We start from the raw sequence: 25,413 nt of genomic DNA on the forward strand, positions 1-25,413 counted from the left end.
CTAGATTACAGACAGTGGAGAATGAAATAAGAGCATAGAAAAAAAGTGGTGGTTAGTGGCTTAGGGATTCAAGAATCCGTGATATTTAGTTCTCTTTAATATAGTTCAGTGATCCAGGTAAGATGTAATGCAATCAATCAAAAGTATCTGATCTCTCACGTTGAAGTTGAGAGAATCGTAAGAATCTTACAAAAAACTAGTCGCGTTTTTAAACAAAACTGGCTATTGAAATTGTACATTACGCGTTAATAGGCCCTACACTTGGTTTCTTTACTAAGTGTTAAGAGAGTTATCTACTCACCAATCCAGTACAAATACTTGCGATTTTTGTTAGCGAAAAAAGCGCCCCCCACACACACTCATCACAACCATCTTGGACAAAGTTTGTAGAGCGGTTTTTAACGTAACTAACTTTTTTTAAAATGTTACACAATTATACAATGCACAGTACAATTCGTTTCTTTCTGAGAGCTAAAGGTTGTTTACTCAGAATCCTGTGTAATTTTACTATTTTATTTAGCCCAAAAGCGCCCCCCCCCCCTGCACTATCTTGATAAAAGTCACTAACGTATTTTACAGTTCAACAATCGTACAATACGTTTTAATACAATTGGTTTCTTTTAATAGCGGTAACGTTTATCGACTCAACAATCTAGTGTAAATTCTTCCGTTTTAAGTCTCAAAAAAGCGCCCCCCCCCATCTAGGAAAAGCTTCAAAGCGGTTTTGCCGGTCACTGTTTCTTAAGAGTATATGTTTTACATTAAGAAATCAAGGTAGAAAACAGTTAAATCAGTATGTAAAGGCGTGTAGCCATTACATTTCTTAACTTAGACAGTTTATAATTCAAAACTGCAGCATAAAATCAGCTTTAAAAAAATTTTCCCACCCCTTTTGGCGCCCCCATAGGGTCGGCGCCCGGGGCGGCCGCCCCCCCCCCCCGCCCCCCCCCCCCCCTAGCTACGCCTCTGCCTCTGCCTATGGCAACGACTCGGGATATATTGTAGGCTACAATTATAACAGACATAATGAATTGGCAAAGCAGGAACTTGATATGCATCTTGTCTTTCACTTGTATTTCTCCGCCCCTCTCTGTGTTTTATCGCCCCACTCTACCACAAGCTTGCCCCACATGTAACACGGGCCCTTACCCATCTGCTAATGTGCAATCCAATTTTTTTTTTAGAATTAATAAACGAAACATACATAAATAAAAGTGATATAAAATATATAAAATAATATATCATCAAATTAGCGTTGAATTATTTTAAAATAACAATGAAGGTGTCTGTTGTGGAGTTGGAAAGGATGGGGGGGGGGGGGGGGGGGGGGAAGGCGACACGCTTGTTGTTTCACGAAGTCGTTAGGACTTGGGGGGGGGGGGGGAGGCGACACGCTTGTTGTTTCACGAAGTCGCGGTTAACATTAACAGTTGTCAACCAGCTAAAAATCACGGGCCTAGATCTCTCGTCATTTTTATTTTAAAAAGCACGGAGGTTTCATTTTAAAACAACTAGATTCTAGACGAAATAAACACATAGGTTTAACTAAAAACAAAACAGTGAGTCTTTGTATTAAAAAATTTCGGTAGTCTATTGAAATTACAAAAAAAAAAAAAACAACCTTAACATTTGACCCTGAACTAAGAGTAGGCTACTCTAAAACACATTTCTTCACTAAAGAACATAGAATCGAGAATCTACATCATTTGATTTCCTTATTTTCTAGCCATCAAAGAATCAGGAAACAACATTTCAAAGAAGGTTAATCAAAATCTAAATTCAGACCTAATTATTCCTTTTTTAAAAGTAAGTGCGTAAAGTGTAAAACAATCAACTGTATACTAGTGTATACCAATGTTTTTTTGTAGAATGAAAAAGTAGTCTAAATAAATAACTTTAATTCTAGAGATAGTTTACTATTTTACTATTACTACCTATTACTAATAACTAAGGCCTGTAACTGTAACGCCTGTAAGTGGCTGTATGTAAGGCTTTTAAGGCCCGGCCATCAGACGACGCATCACAAAAATACAAAACTTATCACCTGTTAATTCAAAATAAAATTAAAATCATTTTGCAAAAAGCCTAACCGCTATTTTAATCATTTAGTTTACTAGATTCTAGATCTACATATTTACATTTAGATCTAGTAGGCCTACCTAATTTTAATGCTGTTAAATGACAAATGTTAATATTTAAAATAGTGAAGGGGGGGGGGCTAAAGAGTAAATACAAGGCAAGGATTTTTTAGGCCTATTTATTTAAATTTGTTAGGCCTAACTTGAGTATTTTAATGTATTAGGCCCTAAGTTAAGTATTAATTATTAAAGGCTATAGATATCTAGATCTAAATGCTTATTAAGTTATCAGGCTATAAATTATAAGCCTAATAACTAGATCTAGTCTAGTTTTATAGTGAGATGAATAATAAATATTAAATAGGCTACAATCTAAATGTAACTATACAAAAGAATATAGGCCTAGATCCAGGGGCGGAACTACCATACCGCCAGACCCCGCAATGCGGGGGGGCCCAGGACGTTTAGGGGCCCAGTTCCGACCAAAAAAACAATGAATTTTTTTTTCAAAAATTATGTTTTTCAAGCATCTTGAAAGTGGTTTTGTTAAAAAAAAAAAAAAAAAACAAAAAAAAACAGGTCTACAATAGCAGAGATTGTTGCGTAGAAAAATATTTTAAAATCTACAAGAGCTATAGTTTGAAAGGTAGGAAAACATTCACACTACTTTCATGACTTACCGCCCTTCTTTAAAATAGGGATGCCCACGAAGCTCATTTAAATAGTTTTGTACTATGTATATTAAAAAGCAATTGATTCTCTGAATTATTATCTAAATAAGACGTACTAAACATTGGTATAGCTATAAAAATCAATGTTTTCAAAATTGATATTATAAAAGCCAAAAATGAAAAAAATAAACATAACGCGAGAAACCATTCACGAATCAAGCTTAGGTCTTTATATATTTTTGACCAGCTTTGTTAGTAGTGGTAGTGACAATATCTAACCCAAGATGAGTTTGGACTAAATTTATCTGGTTTGTTCTCTCTGAATGGTTATATATTGCATTGAAGTAGACTAAATTACTCAGGATATAGATTATTATATATATATACATATATATATATATATATATATATATATATATATATATATATATATAGGGGGCCCTAATTTTTTCTTTGCGGGGGAGCCTTTTTTTTCTAGTTCCGCCACTGCCTAGATCTATTTATATTCAAGGTCTAGTTATACTAGCTAGGCCAATGCAAAAATTTAATTTCAGTAAAACATTATAATAGTTACATATTTGGATAGGGGCTGTCAATCTGATTACAGATCAGTTTGAATTTTCAAAATCTGACCATAAACAAAAAAGTTATGAATTTTTTTGTCATTAAAAAACAGCAGTTTTTTCAGACAACCGGGGTAGACCCTGAAAGAGGAAAAATACTGGGAGGGTATGGACCAAATTTTTAAGAGTTTTTCACTAAAAGTGGTATAAAAGTAAGCAGACTTCACCAATTGATGTCATTTTATGATGTTTTGTAGATTTTTGTATGCCGAATCCAATGATGCTATTTTAAAAAGTGTCTTTTGATTACATAACAGACTTATTTCATGGATTATGTAATACCCCCCCCCTTCAATTTTTTTTACAACATCTGATAATCCGTGTGATAAGAAGTCATTCTTTAAATTAAACACTGTTTTAAACCATAATATGAGATTTGTATATGCTGAAGCTAATGGTGATATTTAAAATGGTCGAACATTATTACAAAACTATAAAGGTCAGGTTATGTAATTCACACCTTTTGCTCATAATTTACCATGTATTTATTTTAAAATCTCTTTTGCTCATTGTCAGTTAACTTAAGTGAATAGCCTACTTAAAGAAAAGATAACTAATACAGTTTTAATACAAAGAGAAGGATGCTATAACAATAGTATATTTGTGATGATGTAACTTCTTAAAATATGTTATGTAATCTATGTGCAATCGAACAGGCCTACTCTATTCCAAAAATATTTTATTATATTTATATTTCTTGTTACTTTAAATGTCATACCATTGATACAGCTTTCTTCTATAGAATTAGCCTAGTTACAAATGTGTCTTATCAGAATCAGTGTGCTTTATGACAATTTTGTAATATTTTTAAACAAAAAAAAAATGCTCATTTTTAACCATTCTAATAACATAAACATTGGAGGAAAATTGTTTTTTTTTATAGCTTGTACAAGGTAGTGTAAGTTATAGGTAGGTCTATAACAGATTTATATATGCTCAATGTTTATGCTAGTAGTAGGCTTGTGTATTTTGTAGGCCTATTACATTGGGAAAAAAAGCACGTGTTTGAGTGCTTGACTGTGTGTAGTAGATGCTAGGCATTTTTTAAGTTTCCTGTGTCTGCCTAAACACGGAGGCGTTTATCACCATCAGCATTTGCCTAGATTTAGTTCAATCAGACGTGGGTAACCAGGTCTTCTGACCAACCAATTTTATTGCCGTATTACGTAAACACGAGGCTAGATAGGCTAGTCGGCCAACCCGATGAACGTGTCAGACGAATATTATGTAATTTTAGAGACAAAAGTCTGGGAAGATTTCCTGAACTATGCCCGAGGGTTAGTAACATCAACTCCACAAAGTGAAGGGGGAGGGAGGTGGGGTATGAAACCACCGCGAGCCGCTCGGGTACCGTATGGGTGTTATACAACATCAAAGGCGCCGACCCTCGGCTTGTCGCGTCACGGAGTAGTGGGGGCGGGGTGAGGCTATGGGTGTTACATACGGTGTTACAATAGTTACAAACCGTGTAGGATGGTCAGTGACTCCCCATACCCACCCCATCCCATTTTGGTCGATTTGGCAAGCTAGTAACCTCCACGTTGTTAAGGGTTTTAAAAATTTTTAGTCAACCGAAATTTATTTTTTAAAGCCATTTTTACGAAAAAGTAATGTACACAATAATGAAACGTTACGGCACGCGAATCACGTCAGCATTGTTTGGTCGGGTCCCAGCTATCCGGATTAATTTCTAAAGAAGGTTAATTTTGACGATTAGTAAATACTATTACGACTTTTTTTTTTGCCGTTTCAATGGTTTAAAACAAAGTTATGAAACATGCCTGTCTCCTTAAATATAAAATAGCAATACCCGACGAGTCAAATACGGGAACACACGTATCTATTTTTAGAAATTGTTTATAGTCTCATCCAATCGGATCAACCTCCTAGCGTCACGTGACCACACACTCGGCTGTGCTACACGATGTGTAGATCACGATTCAGTCGGACGGCGGCCGACGCGTTAATTTTTATTTTCGTTCCGTCTTAAAATGTATGGACGGCTTTATTATGAGGTGTTATAATACATGTCATACATTAAAATAATCGGCGGGATTTCAGGAATACAACTCAAGGTTCAAATGTAAAATAGGTCAAATAATAGACCGGGAAACTTAGTTCAACTTTGCGGTCCGATATCTCCCGAAGTATTTAACTTATTTTGACCACGAACCTTGAGCGTTGTTCGTCTACATTTAATTTGTTCGTCTGCCTAATTTGATTGTTGTAGTACGTAAACTCGATACGTCTATAAAAAAAATTGTAGCGCGTCATATTTAAAACACAGCGATTCGAAGCACAGCCGAGCGGTTCAGTCGGACAGCGGTCGGCGCGTCATGTTTTGATTTTCGGTCCACTTCAAAGTCTATAGACGTCCTTATTATAGGGCCTAATATGACATATCATACATATTAATAAACGTCGAGATTTCAGGAATACAGCTCAAGGTTCAAATTAAAAATCGGTTCATTAATAGCCCAAATAACTTAGTTCAACTTTGCCGTTCGATATCTCCAAAAGTATTTAACATATTTTCCCCAAGAACCTTGAGCGTTATACGTGAACATTTAATCTATTCTTCTACCAAGTTTCACTGTTGTAGTACGAAAACTCAAAGAGTCTATAGACTCTAAGTAACACCCCTCTTTTAAAAAGGTGAAAAAGCCTCCCCCCTAATCGGCACGTCGCCGCGGGGGGTAAAAAATGCGATTAAATCGGCGATTTCTTCAACGTCTGAAATAATAAAGAAATCAAACTTATACAGTTAAAAAGGTTGTTCAATTACGAACAGAATGATGTATAACATGTTAACATAAACACAATAAAAGCATGCAAAAAACAGAGTTAAACATGCAGGGGGTAGGGAAAAGCCGATTTGTCCGATTTTCTCGGCAGCGGCATTGGCCTAGCTAGTTATACTATAAATAGAAAAATAATTAGGCCCATATTATTCTAAATATATTTTAAAAGATAACAATGTCGGCAATGTCAATAAATGGATAAATGTTTATTTAATTATTAAACTAACAGGAGGTCTTTACATAATACTGAATTTCTAAAAAGAGACTACTTACATTTGCCAATATAGTAGGCCTATCCTATTGTAATTGTTACATAGTAGGCTATATTTTATACAAGTTTAATAACAACGAGCCGACCCGCGGCATATCAATATCATACGCCGCCATTTAGTTGTTTAATTTTCTACTTTTCAGTAATTCATAATTTGTGAATTCGACAGTACCAATGCTGACACTGAAAATATTTGCTTTAAAACACTATCAGTAGGTCGTTAAGAACGATACTACCCCCACCCTCCTTTCCCCCAACCCCTACCCTACACCCCCCCGTGAAAGCAGCCTCCTCTTAGTTACCTCCCCTAAGTTTAAAATCGTTTAAAAGCGTGAAGCACAGCTCACCAGACCATGTAGGGGTGGGGTGGTAGGGAGCGTGCTTACAGCTTGATTTCTAGTGTCTCCAAGAAGAGAATTATATACATAGATGCCTTTACTGACTGTATTACAAAAAAAAATGATGGATGATTATAGATACCGGTGTCCGATAATAGACTCTTCCATTAAATAGTTGTGTTGGGTTGTTAGTAGTATTGTAATCTCGACTAATTTTATGGTCAGAAATTAGGTTTAGGCGTATGGTAGGACCAGGGTTCGGGTTAGTGTTAGGGACAGGGTTAGCATTGACATTAGCCAGCCATGTGTGTATTTAGTTAACTACCAGTAACCTAACACCTCTTTTTTTTAAGAAAGATTTCATTATCGGACACTGGTGTATAAATTCTCCCGGTAAGGTTTAGGTTGTTATCAACAAGCCAATTCCAAGCATCAGTTTGCAGTAGTTCTTTTGTCTCAGATTTAACAAATTAAAATATATTTTGATTTACTATTCAGTTTACCTAAATCTTAATTCTCTGTGTGTATTAGAAGTAGATATTTTGCTTCTGTAATTTGATAGAACCATTATAAAAAACATATATGGGCCCAAAATAATTGCTGTATCTATGAATAATGAACAATTGAAACCAGGAAATATTTTAATAAATATTGAACACTAGGCTAATTACCTCTGATAATAAACAAAAATTATTATACAGATGATAAAAAAATTATTGTACTGAAGATTAGAGGTTAGGCCACCGAATGAAAGTCGGCAGTAGAGTGCAAAACAGGTTAAATAAAAAGGTTGGATAATCATTGCAGAATAACATAAATTAATATTGGGTGAAAAATGACTAAAGTGTGAAAAATTGCAGGTCAATAGGCCTATAATCATAACAAATCAAAAGGCCATAAAGTAGACCAGAGGTGTAGCGAGGGGGGGGGGGGGTGGCGGGGGATGCGGACCGCCCCGGGTGACACCATTAAGGGGTGATACCAAGGCAAAAAATAGCAAAATATATAGAGAAAAATGATAATTCCACTTAATTAAGTGACTAATTCGAGTGTTAAATAGTCTTTTAAGAGGTACAAATCAAAAGTTTGAGGGGGGGGGGAGGGAGTGCAAATCAAAAGTTTAATGGGGGGTGCAAATCGAAAATTGAAAGGGTCGCTACGCCTCTGGGGGGGTGTCACCATTAAGTGCTGCACCGGGTGACACCCGAGCTTGCTACGCCACTGAAGTAGACAAACCTAAAGTAAGAAATAATAGTACACATCACTTCATTGTTACTTTCATATTTTAAACTGTGTTTCCTTCTCAGGAACTTCTGTATTTTGTTTGAAGCCTGCAACCCATCTGAAGCATGGATTCCTCAAATGAACAACCGATACCTTTGGAAAGAAAAAACAGTTCAGCTTCCTACATGTACAAGAGGTCTCCTAACAAAAGGTCAGTTGTTATAATTCTATTTCCATTGATATGTCATTTATATATTATAGTTATACAAAATTGGACTAAAAATTAAGCTTATCCTTGAAAAATATAATAAACTGGGTGTTAAAAATTGTGTTCATTCAATCTTCTTTTGTGTGTCTGTTACAGGATATTTGTAAACAGAAGTTTGATGCTAGAGAGAATTAATTTCTTTGGATTTGATATGGACTACACACTAGCTAGTAAGTGCTATAGTTTTACTGCTCAAGTTGACTACAGTTTCAACTTCACTATCTTAAAGAACCTTTTCTCCCCCGAGGTTTGATATAAGGTTATTGAAGTAGTGTTTGTGTTTCCCAGTCATTGGCATATGAAGATCATGTGGTTGTCACAGCCACATTCACTTAGCCAGACTTGATTCCCATACACATCACAGTGGGGTAGATTCAAAGTTTAGCTACATACTCGAGCTTGGGTCAGAGTGCAAGGCTTTTGGGTTGGAATTTGGGTGTTCTACTATTTTATCATTAGGCTGGATTATAGGGTTATGTAAATGGTAATGTTTCATAGGTTTGATGTTTCTGATGGTATAAATATAATGTCTGATATTGTAATCTACTAATGGGTACTGAGTGTAGGTGGCTGTAATGTGGGGAGAGGGAAGCTAGGAGGGAGGGGTAGGTGATCTCTAGAACAACTGAGTGATAATTCTTTAACTTTCTATAATAGTTTTAGAAAATGAAAAACACTGGATAGTGAAAACTTTGAAAAATTTTGTTCCTGACATTGGTTTTTGATCTACATTAATCCATCTAAACTACATAAATCGGATGTAAATTTATCTCGTCTCAATCCATCTGTTCAACAATGTAGTTTTCTGCCATGATCCATAGATCTGTAACTCATTAAGCTTATTATTATTTTAACCAGATTAACTCCACAATGTCCATGAACAAACAATACATCAGCTCCACACCAGCAGGAGTTTATCACTGAAAACATTTGCTCTTTATTTATACCAAGTCAGGGAGTTCCTATCTCCACATCTACAGCTGAGCTCATATAGTGGACAACTTCTAATTTATTTAATAAACTCATGTTGGTAGATCATATGTGATAGGTATCACAATAGGAAAAAAAGGGGTGGATGATCCAATGTCGATAAAACATGTTAGATAATACCTTCAAAAAATTTTTTACAATCCAATGTCATCTATTAAAAATATTACAAAAAACACCAAAAACAGTTTACACATGTGTTTTCTGGCAGCGCCCTTGAGGGTTGCACCCCCCCCCCCCCACACACATACATAAAATAAAGCCTGTGTTGTCAACAACAGAAAAAGTATGCATTAAAATTATCATAACCAAGATTTATATTAGCCAAGATAAAAACAGCAGCAATTGTATTGTGTTACTTATGTATATACAATTACAGCATTGCTAGGAATAATATCATGTGGAACTATTTTTATTGCACTAAGGTAGGGATAAGGGTTAGGGTCATGGTTAGGGCATATATAGCTTCAGTATATCTTGCCTGCGCTTCAAGAAGTACCAGGATGGGCAATTGCAAGATTTTGAACTTGGATCTAGATATTGAATGTCTTCTTTGGTCTCTGTTGTATATAGATAATTTATGTCTTGTTTCTTCTTTGGACTATGTTGGATCTAGATATTGAAACTCTTGGCTTATTTGCAGTGGCGTAGCTAGGATTTTTGGGCCCCTATGCAAAAAGTGTTAGTGGGCCCCTCAGAGGCGTAGCGACCCTTCCTGGCGACCGGGGTCAAACTTTTGATTTGCAACCCCCCTCAGACTTTTGATTTGCACCCCCCCCCCTCAGACTTTCGATTAGCACCACCCCCCACCCCCCTCAAACTTTCGAAAAAGGGCCCCTATTTGCCTTGGGCCCTATGCCTTGCTTACGCTAGCTTTACGGTAGCTTTGCCACTGCTTATTTGGTCTCTATTGTGTATATAATTGGTCTCTGCTGGATCTAGATAGTACATGTTGTCTTTGGTCTCTTCTTTTGTGGGGCAAATGCAGGCTGTAATTTAAAGAAAAAAGTCTTGGACCTCACTAAATCTATCTTGCAGTGTGCTACAGTTCTATTGGGTCAGTGTTTTCTTAGACCCCTTTTAAAAGATTTCTTGCATTACCAAGTTCCCAGTTTGTGAAAGTATGTGTCACCTGTAGAATCCAGCCTATGATAATTTGTCACATGAGCAATATCTGTCTGATATGTCCTATTGTTCTACACCTTATCTCACCCCTCCCCACATCAACATCCCCCCCCCCCCCCAGTATTGCCTCCACTTGATGTAATCTTAACAGCTTATTACAAGCTCGTATCATGGCTGGCTGTTATCACTGGTATTATTGGCCCACATTACACTCAGCTGTGCTGGGTTAGAAACCTGGTGCTTTTAGCTTTTGGCGTATGGAGGGCCTGGGGTGTTCTGTGGGGGGGGGGGGGTGTCTAGGGGTTAGGTGGGAGGTTTGTGTGGCTATGGGGCGGTGTTTGTGTGGCTATGGGGTGGTGTTGGTCTGTGTGGCTGTGTGGTGGTGTTGGTCTGTGTGGCTATGTGGTGGTGGTCTGTGTGGCTATGGGGTGGTATTGGTCTGTGTGGCTATAGGGTGGTGTTGGTCTGTGTGGCTATGGGGTGGTGTTGGTCTGTGTGGCTATAGGGTGTTGGTCTGTGTGGCTATGGGGTGGTGTTGGTCTGTGTGGCTATGGGGTGGTGTTGGTCTGTGTGGCTATAGGGTGTTGGTCTGTGTGGCTATGGGGTGGTGTTGGTCTGTGTGGCTATGGGCTGGTGTTGGTCTGTGTGGCTATGGTGTGGTGTTTATGTGGCTATGGGGTGGTGTTGGTCTGTGTGGCTATGGGGTGGTGTTGGTCTGTGTGGCTATGGGGTGGTGTGTGTCTGTGTAGCAGAGGGTGGGTGTCTATATACAAGACGCGGTCTGTATTTTATGGCGTGTGTGTGCCTGTGTGTGTGTGTGTGGTTGGAGGGTCGTCACTGTTTATATATAAACAGGAGATGGGGTCTGGTGACAGGAGATGGGGTTTGGTGACAGGAGATGGGGTCTGGTGACAGGAGATGGGGTTTGGTGACAGTGTCAAGAGGTGGGGTTTGGTGACAGGAGATGGGGTTTGGTGACAGGAGATGGGGTTTGGTGACAGGAGATGGGGTTTGGTGACAGGAGATGGGGTTTGGTGACAGGAGATGGGGTTTGGTGACAGTGTCAAGAGGTGGGGTTTGGTGACAGGAGATGGGGTTTGGTGACAGGAGATGGGGTTTGGTGACAGTGTCAGGAGATGGGGTTTGGTGACAGGAGATGGGGTTTGTTGACAGGAGATGGGGTTTGGTGACAGGAGATGGGGTTTGTTGACAGGAGATGGGGTTTGGTGACAGGAGATGGGGTTTGGTGACAGGAGATGGAGTTTGGTGACAGGAGATGGGGTTTGGTGACAGTGTCAGGAGATGGGGTTTGGTGACAGTGTCAGGAGATGGGATTTGGTGACAGTGACAGGAGATGGGATTTGGTGACAGTGACAGGAGATAGGGTTTGGTGACAGTGTCAAAGTTCTACTAATTGTAGGGCCAGAGTTACTGCTGCAAATACCTACAGCCTGATGAAATACAGTATTGTGCTGATTACAAGGATTTTCCTAACACCCACACATAGCTGCGGTTGAACGACGTGAAGTGGTTCACAACAACAGTGGTTTACGTCACGTGCCTCGGTCACCCAACCTACCAGCAAAGGTTATGTATGATTGGGGGGGATAGGGCCCACATATACAACTTGTATGAATGGGTACGGTCTGTTATAGTTTAACATCAGCTGTAATGTACAAGCACACCTACTGCAAGTAATAGATGTGTTCTGGTTGTAAAGATCGGTTTCTCCAATTGAAAAGGTTGAGAGAAAATACATTTCGTTACGTGTCTTTAAAAAAAAACCTACACTTTAATTCAGTGGTATCAATGTAGAGGGGTTTTAAAGCTTATCACTAAGGTCAAGGCTGGTGACCCCATTCATGACAATATTGGCGGGAATTTTTTTATTATTAAGGACGTCACTACTTGAGCTTTAGCTCCTTTCAGACTTTTAAAAATGGCGACTTTTTTTTTTTTTATCTTGACTTTATATGCACAGGTCGAGCCGTCTTTACAGCGTCGGCTTATGGGTTGTTGACAGAGCCGGTTGCCGGTTCACATAACTGGAAACCGGTTGGCGGGGTCGTCTGACTGTCGACGAGGCCGGGTGTCTGGTCACAGGTTGGCGTATGCTGACCTGTTGACTAGACAGGCTACCGGCTGTAGGGAGCTGTAGCGAGACCGGCTGTAGGGAGCTGTAGCGAGACCGGTTGTAGGGAGCTGTAGCGAGACCGGCTGTAGGGAGCTGTAGCGAGACCGGCTGTAGGGAGCTGTAGCGAGACCGGCTGTAGGGAGCTGTAGCGAGACCGGTTGTAGGGAGCTGTATCGAGACCGACTGTAGGGAGCTGTAGCGAGACCGGCTGTAGGGAGCTGTAGCGAGACCGGCTGTAGGGAGCTGTAGCGAGACCGGCTGTAGGGGGCTGTAGCGACACCGGCTGTAGGGAGCTGTAGTGAGACCGGCTCGCTGTTAGCCTTCTAAGGACACTGTTAACCTTTACCAGACACCCGTTAAGGGCCCCCTCGACCGAATACCCGACCCCTATTAACATATTACCTGACCGGTTAAGTATGTCCATCTAACGACAACGGTTGTTGTTTTTACATAAATCTTTGATTTATAATTTATAATGATAACTTTACATTATAATTGTAATCAAGTGTTAATTCATATATTTTTATAATGTTATGTACAGCATATTTGTAATCATAATTTAAATTTAAAGCATAATTGGACTTATATCTAAGTGTACATCATATCTTTAATTTATGTAAATGTGCACTGCACACCATTTATCTTATACCTGGTGCGATGTTGAAATCGTTGTTGTAACATTACAAGTTTGACAGTTCACTCGTTTTTACAATCAGAGTTACACGCCCTTGGGGTGCATCGTTTAATGAACGTCTTCTAATCATCTCTAATGACAAGCTGTTTTCTTCAATGTCGGCTTAACAACCCCAACTAATTAACGGCATAATTATCGTCTGTAATCAGATCCGAGTTGTCAGAATATAACATCGATGTATATCAACATCCCTGTATCATCATCACATTGATGTATGTCAACATCCCTGTATCATCACATTGATGTATGTCAACATCCCTGTATCATCACATCGCTGTATGTCAACATCCCTGTATCATCACATAGCTGTTTATTAGCGCCCAGCAGTTTCCCAGGCATACCCCCCCCCCCCCCCGAAAAAGTCTCCCCCCCCCCGATCGAAATGGAATTTATACAGATAATATATACTTATACCAGTGTCCGCCCCCGCCCCCCCCCCCCAATTATCAAGTGCCCCCACCCCTCTCCCCGGTGAAAAAAAATCTGGAAGACGCCCATGCAATATAATTACGCTGTTTGTCTTTAAGCCTTACCCTGCCCTGCAGTGTTTCTTCCAGAATGTTTTCTCCGGGGGGGGGGGGGGGGGGGCACCTGATATTTTCCGGGGGGGGGGGCGGACACTAGTAAAAGTATATATTTACTATATAAATTCCATCTCGTTCGGGGGGGGGGGGGGAGGAGGAGCGGTAGACTTTCTTCCGTGGGGGGGGGGGGGGGGCAGAGATGTCAGGAAGAAACTCTGCTGCCCTGTATTCTCTAACGGAAAAGAACTCTATAACCGTACAAATATTCTGCTTTAGACAGCATTCTGTCTCAATCTATTAGTACTTGATTTAACTTTTAACCACGATCATAGTTTCAGTTGTTAATACCAAAATCAGCTGTGAATTAAATTATGTATGTTTAGCTGTAGAAGAAATCTGTTGTCTTAAATCACACGAGCTATTACACCAGGTGTAATACCCCGCGTCTCGATATTCTCCGATCCCACAATTCCTACCTGGAACAAGTGTCAACTTCCGGTCTATTCCACCCCCACCCTCCCCCTGTACCTAACACGGGGCAACATCCTGTGTTTGACATAGCCCTTATCTTTTGTGTGCGTCTTTGCAGTCACCATAATACGATTACTTTTATGGAGGGGTATCGTACGACGTGTCGAACTGGGGTCTCGTGGTGAAGTTTGTGGGTGGGGCGTTTCCACCTTTTGTATAGGTCTCGCTAGTCTGTGGTAGCAGGGTATAATGGTGGGTTTTTTTCGTTGCTAGTTAACTAGTTTTTAGTTTTATTACTGGTCTGGTTTTTTTTTAAGTAGCGAAACATGGAGTTCAGCACAGTTGAATATCAAACATCTTGACATACTTCCCTTACAGAACAGTTCGAGGGCTGGCGTCGTGACTGGGTCGGGTGGGTACTTACCCGAGGGCCTTACCAACGATCACTTTTATTTGTAAAGTATTTAGATTATATAGCCCCAATGTATTGAAGGCCCAAAGGCCGATATTAATGTTAAGACGAGCCCGCCTTTCGTTGTTTTAACCTTCTGTCTTTTGTGAAATTAGTTTAGATTTCGGAAGGTTTCAAACTAGAACAAGTGTTCAATCTCTCGATGACCCCCCCCCCCCCCCACACACACACACACTGAAAATATGGCTCCATAACTAGATGAAAACACACACACTCAAATATGGTTCCATAACTAGATGACCACACACACACATACATACATACACACAAAATATGGTTCCAGAACGACATGACCACACACACACACACACACACACACACTCAAAATATGGTTCCAGAACGACATGACCACACACACACACACACACACTCACTCAACATACGGTTCCAGAACCTCTGGGCACAGCAAAATAACTCCTCCTCCCTGACCCTACCCCACCCTTGCTTTCTACAAGCCAGGAAGATCCGTTCACCTGTTGCTTGTCCAAACTGAAGACGACACAGCAACTCGACACGAGCAATTATCTAAACACTTCATTTGTAAAGTCTTGAGTTTATATTGCTAACAAAACATCAATTTTGGGTTATTTCCCGAACTTATTCCACGATTCACTTTTTAAAAATAACAAAACATATTTAATACGCTTCTTCCTAATGAAAGTTTAGACCCGAAGCAATGAGTACCGCCGCAAGTCTTAAATTACCCTTCTACCCTAGCTCAAAGGATGGCGTGTACGCCTCTGACAGACGCAACACCTGCTTGCGTTAGGATGTCGACCACGCTTCAGTACTTTAGCACTTGCTGGGGTGTTTTATCGGACAGTCAACCCGGAAGTATCAACCCACCACCCCCCGCATCTATTGGAACCACTACGTTTAATAAAGAAAAAAATATCCATGTTTTAATCACAGATAGAAAATAAATTGCTTCAGAAAATGGTTCCCCAAATAAACAATTCCTTTTAAAAAATAATTCATGAACAATTGCACGTTTCTTCAAGTTTTTCGCATTTTTTGTTAAGGAGATCCTTCCCTTCTTCATCATCCCCCCCCCCCCCCTCCGGAGAGTTTTTGTACAAGCTGATGCCCACATTTGCTGTTTCCGATTGAATGATTTTCTTGGCAAGCATTAACTAATTTTTATTGCGACATTTTTTTTGCCTACAGATTGAAACGATTATAAAAAGTCGGGTTCCTATCGCCAAATTTATAGAGTGATGTCTTATCTACTAGTTTTATATATGCATTTATTGCTGGATTTAATTTTTTAACCAATTTATATCGGCGTTTTCAGCGAAATGAGTTGTCACCTCTTGGAATCTTAATTACCTGGAGATATACAGTCGTTTCCGTTTAATCGGGGCACCGGTTAATAGTTTCAGCCGTTTATTTGGACCAAATAATAAAGAACGAATCAGGAAGGTACATTTCTTTTTTCGAACTAGGCATATTCTGACAACCTACTTATTTTAGGCGATAAGCCTCCAGAGACGTAGCGACCTATTGCGGCGCCTGGGGCGAACTATCGACTTTGCGCACCCCCCCCCCCCCATTAAATATAATTATTCACGTTGGCAAAAAGTGCCACCCTTCCTATATAAAAAGGTCGGGGGGTGCTTTTAAGCAGTCACCATCTCTTGATATTTTATTTTGGTGTCACGCAATTAATGTAAACAAATCAGTTAAATAAAGTAGTAGTCTACATTCTTAACTTCAACTGGGTATAATTCTGTAATTCAGCTAAGAGTTTTTTTGTTCCTACTCCATTTGGCGCCCCAGCCGCCCTCCCCTAGCTACGCCTCTGAAAACCTCCGCCCTGGATTGTTCCGATTAAGCGGGAATCGACTGCGTAAGACATGTTTGGACGTACGTGCTAAAAACTTCCAAGTTCACGATTTCGATGTGGTCGGGTTTTTTTTAAAATTAGGCTCAGCTAGAAGGGAATGCACGTGGTTGTTATGTTAATTAAAACCAATCTACCCGTGGACTATCACTGTGGTGTTACATTCTCACGGTGCGTTTGTGTAGCCACCCTTCAAAGGTGTCCTGGACTCACCCCTGACCTCTCCCTGGGTCAGTGTATTGGAATGTTGAACTACGTAACATCCATACACGTTCATCTGTCAGATGTATTTATAGACGTAGGCATGGGCGTCAACCACAAGTTGGTTTGTTTCATGTGGTTTTGCCCCTCCCCCTCCCTCTCCCCATTTCAGATTTCTGTAAAAATTAAAGTCAAGTATCCGTTGTGAACGGTCAATATGACTGATAGGGTTTACGTCCTTTGTGTGGCATCAACATATTGTATAGGGATCGTGTAGTTGGTTCAATGCCTTTCCTGCCTACAGCTTCTGTAAACTAAACATTATTGGTATGGGGGTAGGCCTACCTGTTTCACTAAACCTTTAAATCCCGGGGGTACCTGTTTCACAAAACCTTAAAATCCCGGGGGTACCTGTCTCACTAACATTCAGATCCCGGGGGTACCTGTTTCACAAAACCTTCAGATCCCGGGGGTACTTGTTTCACAAAACCTTCAGATCCCGGGGGTACCTGTTTCACAAAACCTTCAGATCCCGGGGGTACCTGTTTCACAAAACCTTCAGATCCCGGGGGTACCTGTTTCACAAAACCTTCAGATCCCGGGGGTACCTGTTTCACAAAACCTTCAGATCCCGGGGGTACCTGTTTCACAAAACCTTCAAATCCCGGGGGTACCTGTCTCACTAACATTCAGATCCCGGGGGTGCCTGTTTCACAAAACTTTCAGATCCCGGGGGTACTTGTTTCACAAAACCTTCAGATCCCGGGGGTACCTGTTTCACAAAACCTTCAAATCCCGGGGGTACCTGTCTCACTAACATTCAGATCCCGGGGGTACCTGTTTCACAAAACTTTCAGATCCCGGGGGTACCTGTTTCACAAAACCTTCAGATCCCGGGGGTACCTGTTTCACAAAACCTTCAGATCCCGGGGGTACCTGTTTCACAAAACCTTCAGATCCCGGGGGTACTTGTTTCACAAAACCTTCAGATCCCGGGGGTACCTGTTTCACAAAACCTTCAGATCCAGGGGGTACCTGTTTCACAAAACCTTCAGATCCAGGGGGTACCTGTTTCACAAAACCTTCAGATCCAGGGGGTACCTGTTTCACAAAACCTTCAGATCCCGGGGGTACCTGTTTCACTAAACCCTCAGATCCCGGGGGTACCTGTTTCTCTAACATCTCCCCACGCCAGAACCGCGCTGCCATTTTTTCCTTGCCCTACCAGACGTTGACGGATGGCGCAGCTTGACATTGATCTGTTTCCGGTTCCGGTCTCCGACGTTCTCTTTATTGCAGGCAATGTGGCTTTAAGATTTAGCTCCTCTCATTGCTATAAAACCATTTTTTTTTCTTTCTGGAACTTCGGAACCTCGGCCCAAGAAAAAAAAATATGAAAGGGTATCAATTAGAAAGACATTGATCCTACAGGGCAGGCATATTTTGCTATTGGCGTTCATTAAAAGCCTAAAAATGAAACCCAGAGAGGGAAATTGATAGCGTCTTGTATTTCAACATTTCTGAAGATTGGAGTGAAAAAATGGAGAGAGATTGTCTGACAACTGTCGCATTGCTTGATTACGTCCCCTCATACCCCGAGCTCTTGAGCGAGGATTTAATTAGGGGTATTGCAAAATGTTCAAAGTGAACAAGAGAAAACACAAACGATTGTGTTTATTTTCCTAGAAATAAGGCATTCGGTGAAATAAAATAGACCCAGTGGGTTGGGAGGAGGAATAGACCCAAATGATAGACTGAAAATTTTAATTCACTGTTTGAGGCTGTTTCAACAAATCTGAATCGCTCTCCTTTTCTTACACCAATCTATGCTTTGAATGACTGCTTCTGTTGTTGCTTCTTTTTCTGCCCATTCTGTTCACGGTGTGTAATTAAAGACAGTTTTTAACTGGGCAAAGATCTGGCTGTTTTTGTTTTTGGAGGCTTTATTCTCTATTTCCCCCCCCCCCCCCCCTAGCCTTACAGCGTTCCCGTTGTGTTGAGTTTTTTAATGGCTGTAAAATGGAAAATGGATTGAATCGCTTCTCCTTTATGTCGTCTGCGCAATGACAACCGTTATGTCGGCTTGACCTACTTTTACAACTCAACACCGGAAGTGTATTATACCGGGGTTATTTTCTTTTTTAAGAAATTAAAAAAGTAGACCCGGGTTAGGTTAAATAAACAAAACACCATATTCAATATTTTGCTATTTCCTGTTAAACGCGAGGCAAAGATTCATGTACGGTTAGGATAAAGAATTAAGTTTATGCTTAAGGCATGGGTATCAACGGTGAACTCTGGTTAACATATCGAATATCGTTTATCATTTCTCTGGGTGGGGTGGGGGGGGGGGGGGGGGGGTTGAAGTGTAAACCAACTAAACCAGATTTAATAACCATCTTGAACAACTGGATGTGTAATCTGACTATTGCATGTCTGTACTCTAGTATAGTTGTATGTTGTGTAAGAGCTGGTCTGACTATTCACCATTTATGTTCTTAGAATAACTATCTTTGTAGAACATTTAAAACTATGTCCATAAAGCTCTATACTACAACCTAATGTTCTATGCCCACAATGCTCCATACTACAACCTAATGTTCTATGCCCACAATGCTCCATACTACAACCAAATGTTGTATGCCCACAATGCTCCATATTACAACCTAATGTTCTATGCCCACAATGCTCCATATTACAACCTAATGTTCTATGCCCACAATACTCCATACTACAACCAAATGTTCTATGCCCACAATGCTCCATATTACAACCTAATGTTCTATGTCCACAATGCTCCATACTACAACCAAATGTTCTATGCTCACAATGCTCCATACTACAACCTAATGTTGTATGTTCAAAATGCTCCATACTACAACCTAATGTTCTATGTCCACAATGCTCCATACTACAACCTAATGTTCTATGCCCACAATGCTCCATACTACAACCTAATGTTCTATGCCCACAATGCTCCAAACTACAACCTAATGTTCTATGTCCACAATGCTCCATACTACAACCTAATGTTCTATGTCCACAATGCTCCATACTACAACCTAATGTTCTATGCCCACAATGCTCCAGACTACAACCTAATGTTCTATGTCCACAATGCTCCAAACTACAACCTAATGTTCTATGTCCACAATGCTCCATACTACAACCTAATGTTCTATGCCCACAATGCTCCAAACTACAACCTAATGTTCTATGCCCACAATGCTCCAAACTACAACCTAATGTTCTATGTCCACAATGCTCCAAACTACAACCTAATGTTCTATGCCCACAATGCTCCAAACTACAACCTAATGTTCTATGCCCACAATGCTCCAGACTACAACCTAATGTTCTATGTCCACAATGCTCCAAACTACAACCTAATGTTCTATGTCCACAATGCTCCATACTACAACCTAATGTTCTATGCCCACAATGCTCCAGACTACAACCTAATGTTCTATGTCCACAATGCTCCAAACTACAACCTAATGTTCTATGTCCACAATGCTCCATACTACAACCTAATGTTCTATGCCCACAATGCTCCAAACTACAACCTAATGTTCTATGCCCACAATGCTCAATCCTACAACCGAATGTTCTATGTCCACAGTGTACAAGTCGCCTGAGTATGAAACTATGGGATTCGAACATTTGAAATCCCAACTTGTCAAGATGGGCTACCCAAAAGTCATCCAAGACTTTATGTACGACCCAAGTTTCCCAATCAGGTAGGATTTCACTGTCGCTGTACTTTGCATATCAGGTTAGATTTCACTGTATCCTATGACTTTATCAGGTCAGATTTCACTGTATCCCAATAAAGTCTTCATTTTGACTAGCAGACTTAGTATTTGACTGAAATTAAATCCATTATTTCACACCATCCAAGCTTGCATCACCTCATACATTACGCACATGTTACTTTCTTTTGTCGTCTCCTCATTAACACAGCAGTGGCTTGTAGAAAAATATGCCTGAAATGTAAATAAAATAGAAATGTGTTAAGGAATGCGACCTGTAAAATGAGTGCCTCGCCTAGATCCCTTAAGCGCGTGTTGAGTAAGACCGTCCTATGCTGGTTGTGGTTTTGGAGTTGCTCCAAGATTTAAATCCCCTACCTCCTGAAAATGACTTAATTAAAATAAATCGTGTTAAAATTAGGGTGAAGCACATATTTAGTATGTCAGTTTAGTTTAGGATGGTTAATTTCGTGGCCAAATTCTCGCCAGGTAGATTAGGTTTTTTGGTTGAAATGCTGTCTGTTCAATATATTTGGCGGTGGTTTTTCCTGTGAAGTTGATTGTTAATGTGTTCCTTCGTGCAAATGGAAGTGGTTGTGGGTTGGTGTGGATATGGAATTCTCTAGGAGGAAATCAGGTGATGAAAGGTACCGGGTGGGAGGGGGAGGAAATAAATAGCTGTTGAAATGTGGGTGGGTGGTGTACTGGGGTGTTTTGGTGCGGATGAAGTAGAGTTCTTCTGTTTCTTTGGCTACGGCCGAACTTGATTTCTGGTATTCATTTACTGATGAGGGTTATCCATTGTGAGCTGAGTAAGTTCTCGATAACGTTTTCACACACCTGGTACAGAACACGGCACACACCTGGTACAGAACACGTCACACACCTGGTACAGAACACACGACACACCTGGCACAATACACTACACACACCTGGTACAATACATGCCACACACCTGGTACAATACACTACACACACCTGGTACAGAACACGTCACACACCTGGTACATAACGCATCACACACCTGGTACAGAACACACGACACACCTGGTACAGAACACACGACACACCTGGTACAGTACACTCCACACACCTGGTACAGAACACATGACACACCTGGTACAGAACACGTCACACACCTGGTACAGAACACACGACACACCTGGTACAATACACTACACACACCTGGTACAGAACACGTCACACACCTGGTACATAACGCATCACACACCTGGTACATAACGCATCACACACCTGGTACAGAACACATCACACACCTGTTACATAACGCATCACACACCTGGTACATAACGCATCACACACCTGGTACAGAACACACGACACACCTGGTACAGAACACGCCACACACCTGGTACAGAACACACGACACACCTGGTACAGTACACTCCACACACCTGGTACAGAACACATGACACACCTGGTACAGAACACGTCACACACCTGGTACAGAACACACGACACACCTGGTACAATACATGCCACACACCTGGTACAATACACTACACACACCTGGTACAGAACACGTTACACACCTGGTACAATACACTACACACACCTGGTACAGAACACATCACACACCTGGTACAATACACTACAAACACCTGGTACAATACATGCCACACACCTGGTACAATACACTACACACACCTGGTACAGAACACACGACACACCTGGTACAGAACACACGAAACACCTGGCACCGAACACACGACACACCTGGAACTGAACACACCTGGAACTGAACACCTAACCCATCTGGCACTAAACACGTCACGTGTCATGTACTGAACACGTGACACAGTTAAGCCCGGGCCATGTTTACAAATGGCCAGCTGTTTGGTAAACAACCGAATGTAAACATAAACAACATACCTGGACAGATGTCTAGTTGGGTACTTTAATTTACTGGCCTCGCTGACGTCATCGCATTGTAAACACACACACAGACACACACAGACACACACACACAGTTACAGACCCAGTTCTGTTTGATGGGGTGCACCAGTACAACAGGCAGGGTCTAAAGTACATGTTCAGCGTCTAGTCAAGGAAACAAGTATATCAGTATCTGCTCAGATATGTTTACCACAGACTGGTGTATTGTTGTATCACCACCAAAGCCTTAGCTTCCAAATATATCACAATACAACTAAATGTATTGCAGTCACATGTATCACAGCATTACTAAAATGTGTAGCAGGCAAACACACCATAACACCACAGCAGATGTATTTAGCACAAACATATATTCCATCCACCAACCACAACATCGACCAACACATCAACCATACATGTACCAAATCGACCAACACATCAACCAGACATGTACCAAATCGACCAACACACCAACCAGACATGTACCAAATCGACCAACACATCAACCATACATGTATCAAATCGACCAACACATCAACCAGACATGTACCAAATCGACCAACACATCAGACATGTACCAAATCGACCAACACATCAACCAGGCATGTACCAAATCGACCAACACATCAACCATACATGTACCAAATCGACCAACACATCAACCATACATGTACCAAATCGACCAACACACCAACCAGACATGTACCAAATCGACCAACACACCAACCAGGCATGTACCAAATCAACCAACACATCAACTAGACATGTACCAAATCGACCAACACATCAACCAGGCATGTACCAAATCGACCAACACATGAACCAGACATGTACCAAATCGACCAACACACCAACCACACATGTACCAAATCGACCAACACATCAACCAGACATGTACCAAATCGACCAACACATCAACCAACATGTACCATAACGACCAACACATCAACCACACATGTACCAAATCGACCAACACACCAACCAGACATGTACCAAATCGACCAACACATCAACCACACATGTACCAAATCGACCAACACATCAACCAACATGTACCATAACGACCAACACATCAACCAACATGTACCAAATCGACCAACACATCAACCACACATGTACCAAATCGACCAACACATCAACCAACATGTACCATAACGACCAACACATCAACCACACATGTACCAAATCGACCAACACATCAACCACACATGTACCAAATCGACCAACACATCAACCAACATGTACCATAACGACCAACACATCAACCACACATGTACCAAATCGACCAACACATCAACCACACATGTACCAAATCGACCAACACATCAACCAACATGTACCATAACGACCAACACATCAACCACACATGTACCAAATCGACCAACACATCAACCAACATGTACCATAACGACCAACACATCAACCACACATGTACCAAATCGACCAACACATCAACCAACATGTACCATAACGACCAACACATCAACCACACATGTACCAAATCGACCAACACATCAACCAGACATGTACCATAAGGACCAACACATCAACCACACATGTACCAAATCGACCAACACATCAACCAACATGTACCATAACGACCAACACATCAACCACACATGTACCAAATCGACCAACACATCAACCAACATGTACCATAACGACCAACACATCAACCACACATGTACCAAATCGACCAACACATCAACCAACATGTACCATAACGACCAACACATCAACCACACATGTACCAAATCGACCAACACATCAACCAGACATGTACCATAAGGACCAACACATCAACCACACATGTACCAAATCGACCAACACATCAACCAACATGTACCATAACGACCAACACATCAACCACACATGTACCAAATCGACCAACACATCAACCAGACATGTACCAAATCGACCAACACATCAACCAGACATGTACTATAACGACCAACACATCAGGACATGTACCATAACTACATCTTCACCTACTCCTGTGACTGATGCTCATCTTCCACCCCCAGAGGTCTGTGGTTTGACAACCTATACGGCACCCTGCTCAAGGTCGACGGGTTTGGCAACATCATGGTCTGTCTAAAGGGCTTCAAGTTCTTGAAATTGTGAGTACATTTTCGTAAATCATATTCTCTAACTTGTCAACTGTAGTGATTGTCTATCTTTTACTAGTTCCTTGTAATCATTGCCATTTTCTTACTTGTCAACTGTAATCAAAATCTTTGACTTGTCAACTTTAATCATATTCTCTGAGTTATCAGCTATTGGTCAACAATTGTGACATGTCCATATAGACATATTGTCACAAACATACATATAAATTATTGACTAAATTATTTTACACCAAACTACGCAAACTACACCGAGTGCTTTATATTACATGTGTTTATAATTTTAAAAAGTCAGTTCTTCCTAAGTTTCAAACTTGTTATAGTTATATCAACGTGTAATATAATTCTTAGATTTAATTGGAAAATGTCAAAACGCCTAGCTAGCAAAGGGGGCTAGCTGTACCGATAAAGGGAGGCTAGCTGTACCGATAAAGGGAGGCTAGCTGTACCAATAAATGGAGGCTAGCTGTACCAATAAAGGTAGGCTAGCTGTACCAATCAAAGGGAGGCTAGCTGTACCAATCAAAGGGAGGCTAGCTGTACCAATAAAGGGAGGCTAGCTGTACCAATAAAGGGGGACTAGATGTACCGATAAAGGGAGGCTAGCTGTACCGATAAAGGGAGACTAGCTGTACCAATAAAGGGAGGCTAGCTGTACCAATAAAGGGAGACTAGCTGTACCAATAAAGGGAGGCTAGCTGTACCAATAAAGGGAGGCTAGCTGTACCAATCAAAGGGAGGCTAGCTGTACCAATAAAGGGAGGCTAGCTGTACCAATAAAGGGGGACTAGATGTACCGATAAAGGGAGGCTAGCTGTACCAATAAAGGGAGGCTAGCTGTACCAATAAAGGGAGGCTAGCTGTACCAATAAAGGGAGGCTAATATACCAATAAAGGGAGGCTAGCTGTACCAA

At 40.8% G+C, this 25,413-nt stretch overlaps 1 protein-coding gene across 4 annotated transcripts; it reads left to right on the top strand.

Annotated features, from left to right (window-relative positions):
* Nucleotides 1–1,455: 1,455 nt before the first annotated feature.
* Nucleotides 1,456–24,493, top strand: LOC131928336 (cytosolic purine 5'-nucleotidase; the record flags this gene model as incomplete). Of its 4 annotated transcripts, none has more annotated exon segments than XM_059284338.1 (5): nt 1,456–1,559; nt 8,090–8,217; nt 8,371–8,444; nt 20,348–20,465; nt 24,398–24,493. In XM_059284338.1, coding segments are annotated over 4 exon segments (374 nt in total), but the record flags the coding sequence as incomplete, so codon positions are not given.
* Nucleotides 24,494–25,413: the final 920 nt, after the last annotated feature.

Source organism: Physella acuta, unplaced genomic scaffold, assembly GCF_028476545.2.
Source record: "Physella acuta isolate Inbredline_101_S28 unplaced genomic scaffold, ASM2847654v3 ptg001486l, whole genome shotgun sequence".
NCBI lineage: Eukaryota > Metazoa > Mollusca > Gastropoda > Physidae > Physella > Physella acuta.